Below are 18090 nucleotides of genomic sequence, written 5' to 3'. Positions count from 1 at the left end.
TGTGCAGCGTGGCTGTTACAAATGAAGAATTTACTGCACCAAACATGTTACACACGGAAGGCGGGGCCTCGGATCTTCTGTCCCCATTACCCTCCGTTGTGAAGGAACCGGGCCCTTGGCAGTGGTGGCGGTGTCCCTTGGGTGCTGGCTTCCTGGGCCCGGCGGTTTTCTCTCCACGCAAGGAAAGGGATCCTTGAGTCCTCTGGCAAGACCATGAGCCGGGGGTCACGTCACATCTGAGCCTGGGGGTGTCCGTGTCCCTGTGGTGTGGGTTCTGGTCCTTGCCTCTGAGCACTTCAAAATTCCAGTAGTGGGGGAGCCTTGGCAGCACGTTTTCCAGACTTGCGGGGCACCCCCGGTTCTCTTGAATGTCCTCTTCTTGAGCGAAGGGGAAAGGCTTTCTACTGAACAGTGGGTGGTTGCCTGGAGCGTTGGGGCAGGTCTCCTTTGCGGGACCTCGGTTCATGCTTGCGGTTAGGGTGGGGATGGGGAATGCTTAGAACTCCCAGGTGGTGGTGGGGTGCTTGTCTGGGGCTGGGAGGCTCTGGGGGAGAACGGACACTCCCCCTCTTTTTCCATTCCATCATCCTCCACAGTAGAATACAGAACACACTGTGTGTAGTAGTGGCACACTACTCACAGAACATTTTTGCTGTGATGGCGGTTCTCTACAACCCTGTTACTATGACAATATCATGACTTTTTTTACTTATCTACACAAGTTTGTCTTTGTAGTCATCAGTAACTGTTAGCTAACTGGCTTCTACCTGAGAAAATATCATATTAGTACAGATTTCCAACTCTGTTACCTGTTAACATTGGTAACAGAGAAGCACCATGTTTTGTAATCAAATATATAATGTAATAAAACTGACACTATTGATCTGTAAGCTGAGATAACCAAGGTGTAGACAGTGTATTACCTATTATTGATTACTATGTAGCCGAAATTCAGACAAGTGAAAGTTTACTTTCCAGAATTTTGAAGCCCAAATGTCTTACAGTTCTTGAATAATCCAGAACTGAGTAAATATATACGGCTAGTTTTTTCTCACCTCTGCAATCATACGGTTAGTGTCCCCAAGAAACAGCAAGTTCAGGGCCTCCTCTTCATTTGCTGCTTGTTGGAGAGAAAGGTTCCTCAGATGGATGTTCTGATCAGCATCTTCCATGATCAATACTTTTCTGGCAAAAAAAAAAAGATTTTTTATTTAATTTTGTAATTTTTATATTTCCATAAAACATACTAAGCAGGTTCAAGTAATGAAATTAAAACGTATCAGGATTTGAAGCTCAAACTTAAAACTCTTAGTAGTAACAGGAACACCTTCACTGGAAGTTATAGTTTCAATTTAAACAATGGAAGTTATCGACATGTTCTTCATGTTTTTCCCTTTACTTTTATTCTATGAAGATCTAACTCAACATTATTTATTTATTTTATGTGCTTTATTTTATAGGAGTCAATGACTTGCTCTTAGACAGTATATCACATTATAAAAAGCATTAATTATGGCTCATGATCACAGACAATGGCAGTTTGAAAAAAGAGTGTTTTGACAGCTTGAGAGGCAGATGTGGTATCTTTCCATTTCATTACCATCCAGCTGCTAGAGACATGATTTTAGGCTGATACGTTAAAAGGGAAAGAATGACTGTAGACCACATGCAGAAAATTCTATTAAAGGGTCTTAATCATCTTTCTGAGCTTTTAAGTGGATTATAATTCCTCACTATAAACATCCCCATAGTAGTATTTTGATCCATTCACTCATTTTTGAGTATTCCTCTAAAGCACCAGCCCCTCCTAATCCATGAAAACCAGTGGGTTCTCACATTGTGACATCACAAAGTGAGGAGCAGCCCCTTCCAGGAAGATTCTGCACTGTGGAAGAAACACACACACGCTGCTGAGACCGACTCTAGGATGATGTCATGAAATGGGCGGCACCCACAAGGAGAGAAAGGCGGAGCCTCAGATCGAGTCGTCTTACTTCAACAATAACAAATCATTTATTTAAAAAAGAATTCTTTAGTGTACCAAAGGTCATATATGATCATCTTTTTGGATGTAGCTTACCCTGAAAGGCTTAAGGCAGGATATGGACCCTTTAACATGTAATTAAGGTAATCTAAAACAGAACTAATTTAGTTGTAAATAAGAAAGCTGCCCTTGTAAGAGCTAACTGCCACAACTTAAATAAATAGAATTTTAAAAATATTCTTTAACTAAATGACATAAAATACACTCACCGGCCACTTTAAGAGGTACATCTGTCCAACTGTTGACTAACACAAACTTTTAATTGGCCAATCACAAGGCAGCTCAGTGTATTTAGGCATGTAGATATGGTCAATACAATCTGCTGCAGATTGAATGGGGAAGGTAGGATGGGTCAGAATTTGGCATCAACAACATGAAAGCATGGATCCATCCTGCCTTGTATCAACGGTTCAGGCTGGTGGTGTCATAAGCCGCGGTTACATGGGCAGAATATCTTGATCGGATCAATGGTCGGGTTAAAATTCACCCGTGCACATGGGCACAGAAAACCTTTTTTCCGATTAGAACAAACGTTCCCATGGCTCACACTTTCGTTCGGAATGAATAATTTGGGCATGCGCAGTAGTGTAAAATCACCCGGATGCGGAAATAGGTCCCGTTGTAAACAAACCGCTGCCCCAGACATTCATACAGCAGCTCGGTAACATACGAGACGATCTTCCAAACGTGCTTTTTATTAATGTTATGAATATTATGAAGTGCCTGTTTGCTCATCGTTATATTTAATCTGTGTGGTCAGTGCTTTTTGTGTAAGAATTAAGATGGACGAAAGCTTAGGACAGGCTAACACGGGCTAACATCATTAGCCTGATGGATGGACACAAAATCCACAACCGTGCGAGAAACGCAGCAATCTGCAGCTTTCTAAGGACTGAGCGACATTTATTTTCTGCTCTGAAAAGTTTACACAGACCGCCCCGAAAGCCACTCTGTGAGCTGGCGCCCCGAGCTCTGTTCGAACACGGGTCCTCCTGAGTCCTGCAGCCACTAACCCAGAGCGGCGGGACGGCTCGCAGTCTGAATTCTCCCACACATAACAAAACAACAAAACGCACACGTAACCCCCCCCCCCCCCGACACAAAATTATTAATCCAGCTGCTCTGCTCACTCGGGTGCCAGTGGACCGAGTGAGCGTCGGGGGGCACGAAGCGCTCCTCCTCCGAATCTCCCCGGTGAGGGGTGAATGAGAGGGGAGAGCCAGCGGGGCGAGAGCGGAGCGGCGCTTTTCACGGGGCGTCCGCAGAGCGGCTGGTCGGTCCCGTATGAGCTCCAAAGCTTTCTCTCAGCGAAACACCGTCTATGCATGACGTAACCCAGAGCAGTAGTGACACACGATCGGAATGACTGTTTACATGCTCTACGATCAGATAAACGATCGGTATAACCCACCTATCTCGATCGGAAAGAAATTCTGATCCGAATGAGTCTGATCGGGGCAGAGTATTCCGAACGGCGCGTTTACATGACGCATTTTCTTTCCGATCAGGCGTTCATTCCGATTACTTTTGCCCATGTAAACGCGGCTATAGTGTGGGGGATATTTTCTTGGCACAATTTGGTCCCATTAGTACCAGTTGAGTCCCCGTTCTTTCCAACTCCACAGCCTACCTGAATAATGTTGCTGACCATGTCCATCCCTTTCTGACCACAGTGGACCATCTTCTGATGATACTTCCAGCAGGATAAGGCTCCATGTCATAAAGCTGGAATCATCTCAGACTGGTTTCTAGAACATGACAATGAGTTCTCTGGACTCAAACGGCCTCCACAGTCACCAGTCATGTAAACGTCATGTCAACATGGACGAAACTCTCTGAGGAATGTTTCCAGGACCTTGTTGACTCAATGCCACCAAGGATTAAGGCAGTATTCGCGCATGGAATTTACTGCTCGTGCTACTGCTGTTGAAAAATGTGTTCATAAACTCGACGTTCCTGACTCGTTTGAGAGGAGCTTATGGCCTAAACACTACATTGGAGCATTGTCTGTTTATCTCATTTAGAATGCGTGGAAGACAGGAATGATGTTGAGATATCAGATTTATGTATTTTAAAGAGTTCTACAAAAACATCGGTAATCAAGTCTCCATGTCTGGGTTCATGAGATGATTCAGAAACACTCCCGGTACAGTGTGCTTCACATCTACTGCCGTCTGAATGACAGCCACTTTCAGCGGTACTTCCACCTCTCTGACAGTTTGTCGGCTGCCCCGCATTTGTCTAAGGAGGGAAAATATACAAATAATAATTAGACAATTTTTTTCTGTTGTCTCAATGTAAAAAGAAAAATATTAGGAAGTTCAGGAGGAGAACAATCAAATTGTAGATCCTGGTTGTGTGGATCAGGGAGACAATGTCACGCTCGCTCTTAGCATAAACAGTCAGGACCATAAATATTTGGACAGAGACATTCTTTCTAATTTAGTTTCTGTACTTTACACGACAGTGAATTTTAAATAATGAAACTCAGATGCCATTGAAGTGCAGACTTTCAGCTTTTATTCCATTGGTTGAACAAAACGATTGCATAAAAATGTGAAAAACTAAAGCATTTTTTAAACACAATTAGGGTTGGGTGATGTGATGTCTCTTAAACTGGGAGTTGACGATGATCCAGTATGAACTGAGGGAAGTGACTTTAACAAAAATAAATAAATAAATAACAAACAAAATAGAAAAGAAGTAGTCCGCTCCTGCACTTGATTAGTCAAGTGGACCGGTGGACCGAGCGACCGTGTCTCTGCGCAGAGCAGTCGGTGTGTGTCCGGGCAGAGCTCGGACCGTCAGCTCACACAGCGGCTTTGGGGCGGGGTTTAACCTTTTAAAGCAGAAATGTCGCTTATTCCTTATAAACCGTTCAAACAATCACGTGGATTTGTGTTTCCAGTGTCCCGACAAAATAAAGGCTGATGTTATTGCAGCATTTCCCGCATGGATTTTATGTTCATCAAAGGCTAAATGTTGTTAGCCCGTGTTAGCCTCTCTTAGCCCTGGCTTCTTCCGGCTCCGTTCTTCAACAGAAAAAGCACTGACCACACGGATTAAAATTGAAATGATGAGCGAACAGGCGCTTCATAATAACCGTAACATTAATAAAAGCACGTTTAGAAGATCATCTAGTATATTACGAAGCTGCCACATATATCTATGTATGTAGCCTCTAAGCGGAACTCATTTCCTCTTCTGGAAACACTACTGCGCATGTGCGAATGATTTATTCCGACCGAAAGTGTGACCCATGTGAACGTTTGTTATAATCGGCAAAAGTTTTTCTGGGCTCATGTACACGGTTGAATTCTAATCCGACCATTGATCCGAGGCATCACGATGGTGTCTCTCTGGTATCGTCCATCGGCAAAACACAAGGATTAAACACAATCCCTTGTTTCATGGGCTCGTTAGTAATTCTACAATTGACTTCCATGCTATTGCATGGGCAGGTGTGGACAATTCCCTTATGTCATTATGAGTGAAGCAGATAAAAGGCCTAGAGTTGATTAGAGGACTCGTGCTTGCATTTTGAAGATTTTGCTGTGAACAGACAACATGCGGTCAAAGGAGCTCTCCATGCAGGTGAAAGGAGCCATCATTAAGCTGAGAAAGCAGAAAAAAACCATGTGAGAAATTGCTACGGTATGAGGAGTGGCAAAATCAACAGTGTGGTACATCCTGAGAAAGAAAGAAAGCACTGGTGAAAAAGACCTGGACGTCCACGGAAGACAACAGTGGTGGATGATCACAGAATCATTTCCGTGGTGAAGAGGAACCCGTTCACAACAGCCAACCAAGTGAACAAAACTCTCCAGGAGGAAGGCGTATCAATATCCAAGTCTACCATAAAAAGAAAACTGCATGAAAGTAGATACAGAGGGTACACTGCAAGATGCAAGCCACTCGTAAACCTCAAGAAAAGGAAGGTTAGATTGGACTTTGCTAAAAGCATCTAAAAAAGCCAGAACAGTTATGGAAAACATTCTTTGGACAGATGAAACCAAAATCAAACTCTACCAGAATGATGGAAAGAGAAAAGTATGGAGAAGGCGTGGAGAAGCTCATGATCCAAAGCACACTACATCATCAGTAAAACACGGTGGAGGCAGTGTGATGGTCTGGGCGTGCATGGCTGCTAGTGGCACTGGGACACTAGTGTTTATTGATGACGTGACACAGGACAGAAGCAGCCCAATGAATTCTGAGGTATTCAGAGACATACTGTCTGCACAGATCCAGGTGAATGCTGCCAAACTGATTGGGCAGCGTTTTATAATACAGATGGACAACGGCCCAAAACATAGTGGCAAAGCAACTCAGGAGTTTATTAAAGCAAAGAAGTGGAATTTTCTTGAATGGCCAAGTCAGTCACCTGATCTTAACCCAATTGAGCATGCATTTCACTTGTTGAAGACTAAACTTCAGACAGAAAGGCCCACAAACAAACAGCAACTGAAAGCCGCTGCAGTAAAGGCCTGGCAGAGCATTCAGAAGGAGAAAACCCAGCATCTGGTGATGTCCTAGTTCAAGACTTCAGGCTGTCATTGCCAACAAAGGGGTTTCAACCAAATATTAGTAATCACCATTTTGTTTTCAGTTATTTCATTTGTCCTTACGAGCGCATGAAATGAAGGGATCGTGTTTAAAAAATGCTTTAGTTTTTCACATTTTTTTGCTATCCTTTTGTTCAACCCATGGAATAAAAGCTTAAAGTCTGCACTTCAATGGCATCTGAGTTGTTTTATTTAAAATTCACTGTTGTAATGTACAGAAAATAAATTAGAAAAAATGTGTCTCTGTCCAAATATTTATGGTCCTGACTGTAGCTTGATGTCATCCATGTAGAGGAGGTGACTGATGTTGGCCCCATTTCTGAGTCAGTATCCATAGCCAATCTTGTTGATTATTTGGTTGAGGGGGTTCAGACCTATGCAGAACAGCAGTGGGGACAGAGCATCACCTTGGTATATCCCACATTTGATGGACACTTTTGCAAGTTAATTCCCATTGGCTTCAAGGGTGGTTTTCCACAGCTTCATCAAATCTCTTAGAGCCTTCATAGGAACATCCTGTTGATGTTGTACAGCTCCAAGCATTCAGTGATCCACGTGTGCGGCATTGAGTCATAGGCCTTCTTGTAATCAATCCAGGCTGTTGGTGTGTCGTCACCTGCAGTCTTGAGCAACTGTTCTGTCAACCAGGAGTTGATGTTTGGCTCCTCTGGAGTCTCCACCAATGCCCTTTTGTGTGTTACTCATGTATTGCTCCGTGTGCCTATTTATCTCTGTTGCAATGATGCCTGACATGAAATTCTATATTGTGGAGAGACTGCACCCTTTGAGGAATCCTTCTGGATCAGGATCGTTCGCCCTTCCGTTAGCCATTCCGTTAGCCATTCGGTGTGAGTCCCATCTACCACAGTGCGGTAAGCTTCTTTAGCCAGTAGGCATGTATCATGTCATGGCCCAGTGCTGTCCAGTTCTTCATACCTGAGACTCTTTCTTGGATGTCTGCCACTGTGATGGTTACTGGATTCTGTTCAGGGAGGTTGCTATGTTCTTTTTCTCAGAGAGACCAGCCATTGGACATTGCTGTTATGTGTTGTCTCTTTCTCCCATATACTTTCCCAGTACTGTTCAGTTTCTAGCCTTGGTGGGTCTGATCGGCTGTTTTGACCCTGACACTGAGCGTACACTTTCGCAGGTTGAGTTGCCAACCACCTGTTTGTCCGTCTGGCTTCATTGTCTCTTGTGTAGCTGTTGACTTGAGCATATCATTTGACACCATTACTAACTCCATCCTCCTTCACAGACTTTCATCACTTGGTATCAAGTCCACCCCCCTCCGCTGGTTTCATTCATACTTCTCAAGCTGCACTCAGTTTATCCAACTGAAATCCTCTAAATCTCAACCATCACTCATTTTCTCTGGTGTTCCTCAAGGTTCCGTTCTCGGTCCCCTCCTCTTTATTACCTAACTACTACCCCTTGGCAATATATTCCGTAAATTCAACATTGATTTTCATTGTTTTGCAGATGACACTCCGCTCTACCTGTCCAGTAAACCAGAATCTTCTCTTCCACTTATCTCTGGTCTTCCCAGTAAAACTCTGAATAACTTTGATTAGTCCAGAATTCAGCGGCCCACATCATCCCCAGAACTCCTTCCTTCCATCACATCACTCCCGTTCTCCAGCAGCTGCACAGGCTTCCAGCAGCTTTTAGGATTCAATTCAAACTCCTTCTCTACATGTTCAAAGCCCACCACCTGGCTCCCTCTTGTCTTAACACCCGACGGCGTTAAAGGTACCACGACAATCTTAGAACATGATAGTTATTTCACTAAACCACAGAGAGCCGCAGCACGGGGAGGAAAGAGCCGCGGGTTGCCGACCCCTGCCCCAGACTGACTCCAGCAACCAGTTGTAGAGTCTGGCCACGCCCCCTACACACTAACAGTGCCATCCAGACAGTCAGCAGCTTCTAATGGCCTGTAGGCACTATATTTTATATTTTTAGTGACTACCTCTCCACCAGGCTTAGGGTTGACTATTTCACTCTAAAGCCTAATGAAACTACATGTGCTTAGGACTCAATGAGCACAGTGTTTGTATAATAGTAAGTGGATTCTAATGTGAATGCAGTTTTGATGAATCTGCTTGTAAACACATGAATGATGCAAAAAGAAAAGAAAACCAAATGTCAGAAAAAAAGTAAACTGACGGTAAGTCCTCCAGTCGAGAAGCCTCATGGCGAGGATCCAGCAGGTCATATCCCAGTTCATTGTAGATCTCCAGGTAAGATATATGCATAGTGTAGACAGTGCTGCTGTCCTGTGAAGCAAAACTGAAATCACTACAAAATACAAATACTGGCCATTTTTCATATCACTTTGTAATGGCATTTTGGAAGACAGACGGTTACAAGCAGCCCAAATGTTTTCTACCCATTTTGCTGTACAGTGGTCCCTCGCTGTATCACGCTTCGCCTTTCAGTCTCACTTCTTTTCAGTCCAATTTTGCATGCTTCTTTTAACAGTGCATTGTTTTCTGCGTCCTGATTAGTAGCTTGTCAATCAATCTTCTCTGTACGTTCCGACTGCCAAACTACATAAAACTTTGACTGTGATATTTGCTTTTTAATTCTATGATACTGGACTTGTTTTTCTGTAAAGGCTTAAACTTTAAACACAAGGAGAAAATGTAAATATGTTCATTACTGTCTGAGAAACTTGTATTAAGTGTGTAGTAGTGAGGGTCTTCACAGCCTTAAAACATCTATAACCCTACTTCACTGATGTCTTTGTGGGTTATTTTCAGAACGTGTCTACTGCGATAAATGAGGTATTTCTTTAATATTTTGTAATATGAATCACAACCATCGACCATTAACCTTATATGAGAACTGGGCTGAGTGACTCCTCCCCCAAACAGGAAGTACCTGGTGTTTCCAAAAAGCCATCCCTTAGACTTCTATAAAGAAATAAACAGCTGTTATTCAAGCATTCTATTGGCCAGAACATTCTTGATCTCTTACCCTTTTTTTAACTTGATCTTGCTAATCTTATTTTATTTTTCATGATTTCATGATTTCTTTCTATGGTCCAAGTTACTGACGTTATAAACTAGCCAATTGGATTCCTCAATAGAAGCATTTGGTGCTTGCTGGCCAACTCCACCTACATTTGAAACATTTGATTGCCTAATTTCAGGAAGCCAATGACAGCCGACTTCGCCAGGCCTCAATAATTCGAATGTTCTCCCGAGCACGTTTTCAAGTGGTAGGATTTCCACCAAGCTCACTCAAGCTGGTGAGAGTGGTTGCCATAGAAACATAGACTCATTCCAACTCTGACCAATCATGGCTAACTGCCGACGTCTGGCTCCAACATGGCTACATCTAAGGCTACGTTCACACTGCAGGGCTTAACGCTCAATTACGATTTTTTTTGCCAGGTTGTTTACATTTTCAATTAAATGTGAACTTTTGTGATCTCCTGTGTGACCATGAAATGATCCAGAAGTGACCCGCATGCGCAGATGTTTTTTGGATGTTTGCCAAGCACCCTCAGCATCCACTAACTAGCATCCTTCCCATAGTGCATGCAGTATTCCCACCATATTCGCGGGGGTTAGGGACCAGCGACACCCACGAATACACCAAATCTAGGAATATGGAACCACCTCTCATTCCCACCCCCACGACCAAAGAATATCCTTAACCGATCCTTCTGAAACATTTGATGCTTTGTAAAACATCTATTGGAGTTTTGATCACCATAAAGTGTTTTTTTTTATTCAGACCTATAGACTGTACCATAGCATACTTTTTTCTTCCTCCATCAGTTAAGGGGCAGAGGTCTTCTTCCAGAAGAGGCCAGTTTTATCCATCATTCATTCATCCGGATGATAATTATTCTCCACGATTATCTTCTACAGCGTTTCAGGATATTTTCCGGCCACTTTTGGCTGAGTCAGCTGACGTATTTTCTCTATGCAGGGGCACAAACTTATAGCGATTCACGAACCGGTGGAACCAGCTGTTAAATTTTTCCTTAGCAGCCGGCAAGGAAAGTGACGGGCCGGCATGCTCTTCATCTCTGCTCCCCTTCTCCCCCGCAATACCTCCTTTGGACGCAAAATCTCACACAAGCGTCTAGAGCTGAGTTTTTGTGATGAACCAGAGGAGTCATGTGACTAGAAAAAATTCAGCGAATACGTGAGACTGTGAAAATTGAAACGTGAATACGTGGGGAAACACTGTACTGATCCCAGGTGTTTCTAAGGTGCACCCAACAATCATCGCAATCCAATAGGAAACTTGAAGTATCCATGCCACCTTTCGCCAACTTCTGATTATTGTTGATCCTTTAGGGAAAAGCTATAATAACCTAATTAGAATAGTCTAGTTATTAAATGTGTCCCTTGTCAAATCATAAACAGGAAATGGTATTGTTCCCTTTACCTGTCAGTGGTCATAAATGTATGTCTGATCATCTGCAAGTACGTAACAGGTGATGAGTGTGAGAACCTGGCTGAAGCGTTCAAACAAGTAGGATAGGGTGCGAGGAATAATGCCCCGATCGGCGTAGCGCTCTGCCCCTCCGGTGATGGTGAAGGTCTTCCCGCTGCCTGTCTGACCGTATGCAAAGATGGCGCCGTTAAAGCCAGCCAGCACACTGCAACAGACACAAACAGGTCACATTGCAGTTCAGCTCTTGGAACTACTTCCTTCATCAGTTCAATATTGTGAAGATCAAGGCAAAATGTTAATTTCTCCCCTTTCACCAACAGTCTGAACTATAAACTGTAATTTGGAACCCCCCCTATTGTTGGGGGTGGTCCTGAAAATGTCTGTCAGCACCTCTAAGAGCTGGTGTGCAAAGACCTTCAGTACCCGTCCGGGGTGAGGGTTAACCCTCTGGAGAGTTTGGGTGTCACGCTGAAAGTTTTTTTCACCTGGTGGGGTGGTGAGTCTGGTGCTGGGGGGGGCATTGGAGTCCTCGTACAGGGCATTGTGCGTCTCTGGTGTTGTAGTCTGTGACGCACTTGATGCCTCTCCTCATCCTCCTGGGATCATGGACATCAAGTGTCCTTGGATCCTCTGGGCGTATGCAGCTTTGGCCCTCTTCGCTCCAGCGTGCAGCTCTCTACTTGCCGCTCTGAGTGTCATGTTGACGGGAACGCAGCATTCTTGGATTTCAGCAGAAACCGCACCTCTCCATTGAGCCACAGTTTCTGGCTGAGACGACCCACTACAGTCCTGGTGCCAGTGTCGCCCTCCATGCGGTTTCTGCTGTACCTGAGGGCAGCTGATGTTAACTCCCCCGGGTTCACCTGTCCCTAACGCACAGCTGCCTCCCTGAAGATCTGTCAGTCTTTGCAGAACAGGATCACCAGGCCATTCTGTGTTAGTGCCTGGCGTCTGAGGAGAGGCCGGTAAACAGAGACCAGCATGATGGAGATGTGGTCGGAGAAGGCCTGGTGGGGGACAGCTGCATGCATCTTTTTGTTGGTGTACACACAGTCCAGGGGATTTTCTAAATGTTGGAATGGAGACATGCTGGTAGGTAACCACATAAAAGTGTTTCTGCTGGAGGGAACTGATGCTGTTGTAAAGCTCTGTTGGCCCTCCGTTAGCATAGCATTACTCAGCTTATTCTAATAAAGTCATTCTTTATGAACATTTTGATTACATGTCTTTATAATCCATAAATGTATTCTTCGTCTGCCTGTGGTTTAGTTGGTGTCACTATTTGACAGAAAGACAGCAAGTAATGCAGGAAAACAGCTGCACTTTTTGAGATCATAAATAAACAATCCATCATTTAGAAAAAAAAATCAAAACAATGTTTTTATCTATATCTTCAGACTAAAAACATTAAATATATTGTTGCTGCTGTGTTTATGTTTCAGATCAATTGAATTATTTTTCTCAGCATCAAATGGTTCAGTTGGTCAAAATGTTTCTAGTTTAAATAAGGAATGACAGATTTTTTATTTCAGGCACTTTAAGCTTCTTTTCTGTTTTAGACTATAACTGGGTTTCTGTGGCTAAATAAATGTATTATTTGTTAAAAGTGGATTTATATTGTTTTTTTTCTTTTAAGTTTTTAATGTTAAAAGATACAATTTTAGGTATACTTACACAATTTTTATAGATAACGAGTGTGTGTGTGTGGGGGGGGGGGGGGGAACATTTTCTTTTCCCTTGCAAAAAATAATTGAGAAGCACTGATCTAGATGCAGAATGAAAAGGGAACTATCTGATTGACCATTTTAGTGATCACTGTATAACATTTTGGATCAGGTGGCTCCTGTCAAAACCAACTTATCACAGAGAAAAGTCTGACCCTGGATTAATGAAACCATTCAAAATGTAAATTCAAGATAAATCCACCAATCTCATGGTCCACAGGCTGCATCTCATGGATCTGGTGTCCTCAGACAATGAGATGGTGAAAGAGGCCAGATCTGACTACTTCTGCAAGCTGATGTCCTCGAATAAGAAGAGCCCCACATTTTTTGTTTGACACTATAAACTTTATGGTTAGTCCTGCAGCCCCAGTACCCCCTGTGTCCTGCAAAGCTCACAGCAATGAACTCCTCAAGTTCTAAGAAGATCAGAGAGCAGCTCCCACCTCCTTGTGGTGATGATTGTGTTGTGCTGGTGCCTGTTTCACACAAATGGTCCACTTTTAGGCCTGTCACTCTGGAGGACATATCAGCTCTGTTGACCAAGTTGAAAGTTCTGCTTTTCCATCTGATGTTATTCTTTCCAAACTCTTCCTAAAGGTGTTTAATGTTATTGGCCAAAGTTTCGCCGAAATGATAAACCTTTCGCTTTCTACTGGTGTGTTTCAAAACTCAATTAAACATGCCACAGTGGAGCCTCTGATTAAAAAGTCCAATTTGGACCCATCCGTTTTTCAGAAATATAGTTCTATCTCAAAGCTTCCATTTCTTTCAAATATTCTGGAGAAAGCGGTCTCTGAACAATTAGAGAGTTCCTGGATAAGAGGAGTATCTTTCATAAACACACTCCACAGAAAACCCCCACTGGTTTTCCTTTTGCTTATATGGTCGGAGTTTCAGTGTCATGGCTAACCACATAATGTCTCAGTCCGCAGACTTAGTGTGTGGGGTTCCTCAGGGCTCTGTTTTGTTTCTACAATACATGATCCCCCTGGCAAAGATCATCCAGGAGTACAGCCATGTCTCCTACCACTTCTTTGCTGACGATACCCAGCTTTATTGCTCTTTTAAGCCCTCTGAGACACACAAACTGGACTCTCTGATGCAGATAAAGCAAGGCCTCTGTAAAAAACTCTGCAGCTAAACTCAGAGAAAACAGAAATACTAGTTATTACCCTGATGATGCTATGCCAGAGATTAAGCAGCACCTGGGTTCTCTTGGCCAGGCTGTCAATCAAACCCAGCCCCTGAAACTTGGGTGTAATTTTTGACAAAGATCTGTCGCTGGAGCAGCACTCCAAACAGCTGATCCAGAACTGTTCCTTCCAGTTGAGGAACATTTCTAAGCTCAGGAAAATAGTGTCATATAAAGATCTAGAACTCCTTATTCATGCCTTTGTTTTTACATGGCTAGACTACTGTAACAGTCTGTTTTCCTGTCTGAATCAGAGGAAGCTGTCTCGCCTGCAGCTGATCCAGAACTCTGATGCGAGGATCTTGACCCACACTAAGAGAACAGATCCCAACTCCCCGATCCTCAAAGCTCTTCATCGGCTCCCGGTTGTTTACAGCTTTCAATATAAAATCTTAGTGTTTGACTTTTAGGGCCCTCCATGGTCAGGCTCCTCCATATGTTTGTGATCTCACATGGTCCCATAGACCATCTGGTGCACTGAGGTCTATGGATACATGTACATATTTATATTGAAAGGATTTTCCACTTGCAGCATATCTTAATGGAATACAACTGAAGTTATAGTTGAATTAGAAAGTAAATATGCAGAGAAAAAGTCTTGTTTTTGAAATGTGTAGCTCCTCCTGTCTAGAATACAGTAATAGCAGCCTTGTCTTCGAAATCCTGGGACGTGGAATCAACAATTCTCTGGATCAAGTTTGTTCCGTCATCTTGTCTTCTAATCACTCAAAATAAGTGCAGGTTAAATGGGGCGACTTCCACACGATTGCACTACCGACGTATACTTTCAATAATGTCGTCAGCTGAATCAACCCCCCCCCCCCCTTGACTCACAAATGTTGGAGATGGTTGTAAAAACTCAAATAACTCTATGTTTTCTGTCAGACATGCTGATGGTTGACTCATTTTGGGGGGGGGGGGGGGGGGGGGGGACATTCTTCACCTCATATTTACATTGTCCCTCTCTTTCTTTTCTTTAAAACAAAACAGCACAAAACCTAGAAAAACTATAATAAAAACTGTGTAATCTGATCTAAATAAACTAGAAATGCACATGTATACCACGGGAGCAGACCTCTGTTGTGGTTTGAAAAGCTCTCACCCTCGTGATGGCAGAGTGTGAAATGTTGCTGCCAGCCTCGCCATGTGGTGGCAGAGCTTCAAACGCCCTCCATCCTTCTTCTAAAAAAGGTTTTACTGGCTTCCTGTCAACAACCAAAGCCTGTGTGGCCTGACTTCCTCATGCAGAATACCAACAAACACAAATCCTTAGTTGTAATCCTTAGTTGTAACCGTATCTTTGGTGAAGGAACAATGAGAAATGGTTCATCCACAACAGTGTTTGACAAATATTACTAGACATTACCTGTCTGCAACAGGTCTGGCAATGTTTTCAAAAATATCCTCTTGCTTTGCATGTTGATCAAACACTTTCTTGAATCTGAAAAAGCGAAAAAAAATCAAAGATTATTGCAGCCATAAAACATTTGGTGAATCAGAGTCTCCGTCTCTGATTCTTTCCGTTTCTGAGGCGGGTGGGAGTCATTTCAGCTGTTTTCTTTAGCAGACATATTTTAATTAGGAAATAAGATGAAAGTACGTCGGTCCCAGAAAAAAATGACATATATTTCAAAAGAGGCTCACTAAATGCTCTCCAACTGTAGAGACTGTGGTTCTGGCGTCACTGACTGTGACTTTTGGAACATTCGGGCATTACGTCTGTACAGATGGAATACAAAGCTGCTGTTGACAATGCAAAGCAGTTTTCTTCTTCACAGACACAGTTGGATGACAAGTTATCTTTGGAAACATGTATACAGCCTTTGAAAGTATTTTTTAAAGTACCACTGTTAGGAGTCAGAGCTCTGTTCCCCCTCTGGTCACCGGCAGACTATTAACCCGCTACATCTCCCTGGCGCTCCAGTGCGAGGTCCTCCGATGCTGCTCACCTGAATCGCAATGACAATCACCCACCTGAGTCTCAAGCAGCGCACCGAGCCTCAGTCAGTGCAAAGTATTGATTGTGGGTGTGAGCCTGCATTACTGTCCGGACCCAATCTTCTGTTTACCTGACCCCAATTCTACTCTGATTGTCAGCTGCCTTGATAACCAAAGCCTGAACTCTAAGACCACTATGCTTGTCGTGTTTGACCTCTGCCTAAACCAGACCCTGCCTTAACGCTACAGACTCATTGTCGTGTTCGACTTCCGCTCTGTTCAATAAAGCGGCTGCACGTGGAACCAGCTGTCCGCCTGTCTGTCCGTAACAACCATGTGGGATCATTTGAGTGTTTTACATTTCGTTTCAGTTGATTTATAAAGCTCCCAGCCTGTACGGTCTTAAAGGTCACACAGGAAACATCGACAATATGTGAAATAGTGTTACTACTGTACATCCTTGTTTTTGTCTGAAGCAGAGCTCTCAGACTGCATGGATGAGCACATTTTTAAACCAAATTTGTCAAAAATGGATAATTTTAGAAGCGAAATCAGTCAACAGTTGTTCAGAGATCTATTACTGTTTACATCAACTATCTAACTATTTGAGTTGTTTAATACATGCAGACATGAAAAACATAAAATATATCTCGTTCCCACAAAATAATATTCCGTTCCCACAAATTAATTAATTTGTGCAAACGAAGTTATTATTTACGTCACAAGTTATTCATAAACACGGATTGCTGCTTAGCCTATCGGACATAGCTTCTAGCTTCATAAACACGGATGTGAGCAATAGTTGGATTTACAGCAGATACCTTCACATTTCTGTCTGTGTGCGTCTCATTACATTGCATTGAAGATACGGAGAATGTTTAGAGATCAGATTTATTTATTTTAAAAAGCTCTACAAAAGCATCATACTCGTTAGCAGTCACTTCACATCCGAAGGCTAGAAGGCTACATGCTACATAGCCTATCATTTGTTATTCACGGTGATTGGTCGAGATGTATTATGGGATATGTGTGATGCATGATGGGATACGTAGCATGTAGCCTTCGGATGTTAATAAATAGACAATAATAGATCGATAATTCTTGTTTTTTTTAATTTTCTCCCTATTGAACGAATGTGGGTCACAGAGACACGGAAGTTACCGCTGAAAGCGGCTTATGCGGCCGGATGGAGAGCATATCCGTGCATGAATGACTTGTGACGTCAATAATTATTCCGTTAGCACGAATTAATTATTTCGAGGGAACAAAATAGTAATTCGTAGGAACGGAATTTTGTTTCATGGGAACGAGATATTAATTTGTGGGAACGAGATATATTCTATTTTTTCCATGTCAGGACACGGTCTCCGCAGTTTCAAATGAAGCCGACAGAGAACTTGAGCGACCCTAAGCCCACTGAGAAAGTACCTGAATTTGTAGCTTTCCCTCTTGTTGTTCACAAATCCATCGCTCAGGTCTCTGGGTAACAGGAAGTCCAAGGAAGCTCCTGTCGGGTCTTCGTTGTCCACAGAAAACACCTGTCCGAGGAAAAGGCTGTCAAGCTGGGTCCAACAGTGTTGTCAGTGCGCTGACGCTTTCCAGGTCAGGTCAGGAGCAGCAGTCACATGTTTGCATGCATGTTTGGAAAAAAACACCATGAACAATATTGACAATCATATGAAAAATTTTGCCAGTATTTTAAGGGTCAAAAAGTGGTCATTAGAGCATTAGACTCTGTTTACAAACAAATACAATTTTTTTACATCTTTTTTTAATTACAACTTTAAAGTTGTACATTTATGTAAAAAAGAAATAATCATAAATTAACGAGAAAAAAAAACCGAAATTTACTTTTTATAGGAGCCGTGCTCAAAGATGAGAGACGTGTAGCCTTTTGTGAAGCTAGGTGGGTCTCAAAAACAGAGACCCTTGAAGCAAAGGCCCCCCATCAATGAAAATAAATATCAATAAACTGTAAATCAAACAGAGGAGCACCCAAACGTTTGGAACTTAATCAATAAACATTCAGCTCATCCAAGTCTGTCTGCTGGTCCCCTGCTGGACTGTTGCCTCACGTCCACTTTAGTCTCATCTAATTCAGTTTTATGCTTTGGTTCTCTGTGCTCCTTCTCTCTGAAATTCACACCTTTTTCTTGTCAATTGCAGACTTTGATCTCCAAATATTACTTTTTACTCCGTTGATGTTGT

At 42.8% G+C, this 18090-nt stretch overlaps 1 protein-coding gene across 3 annotated transcripts in view; it reads right to left on the bottom strand.

Annotated features, from left to right (window-relative positions):
- The window catches only part of kif6 (kinesin family member 6), a 49978-nt gene that overhangs the window by 28104 nt on the left and 3784 nt on the right, over positions 1-18090 (bottom strand). For 2 of the 3 annotated variants that reach the window (XM_011490625.3, XM_011490626.3), the window contains 5 exons: positions 17311-17420; positions 15311-15385; positions 11086-11233; positions 8779-8888; positions 1056-1185 (listed from right to left, as the gene is read on the bottom strand). In XM_011490625.3, the coding sequence (XP_011488927.1) occupies positions 1056-1185; positions 8779-8888; positions 11086-11233; positions 15311-15385; positions 17311-17420 (573 nt within the window). Of the gene's footprint in view, positions 1-1055; positions 1186-8778; positions 8889-11085; positions 11234-15310; positions 15386-17310; positions 17421-18090 lie in introns of those variants that run through there. The other variant, XM_011490627.2, reaches the window with a different exon arrangement.

Source organism: Oryzias latipes, chromosome 22 (genome assembly GCF_002234675.1).
Source record: "Oryzias latipes chromosome 22, ASM223467v1".
NCBI classification, from domain to species: Eukaryota; Metazoa; Chordata; class Actinopteri; order Beloniformes; family Adrianichthyidae; genus Oryzias; species Oryzias latipes.
Note: the sequence above shows the minus strand (reverse complement) of the source record. Positions and strands in the feature narration are given on the sequence as shown.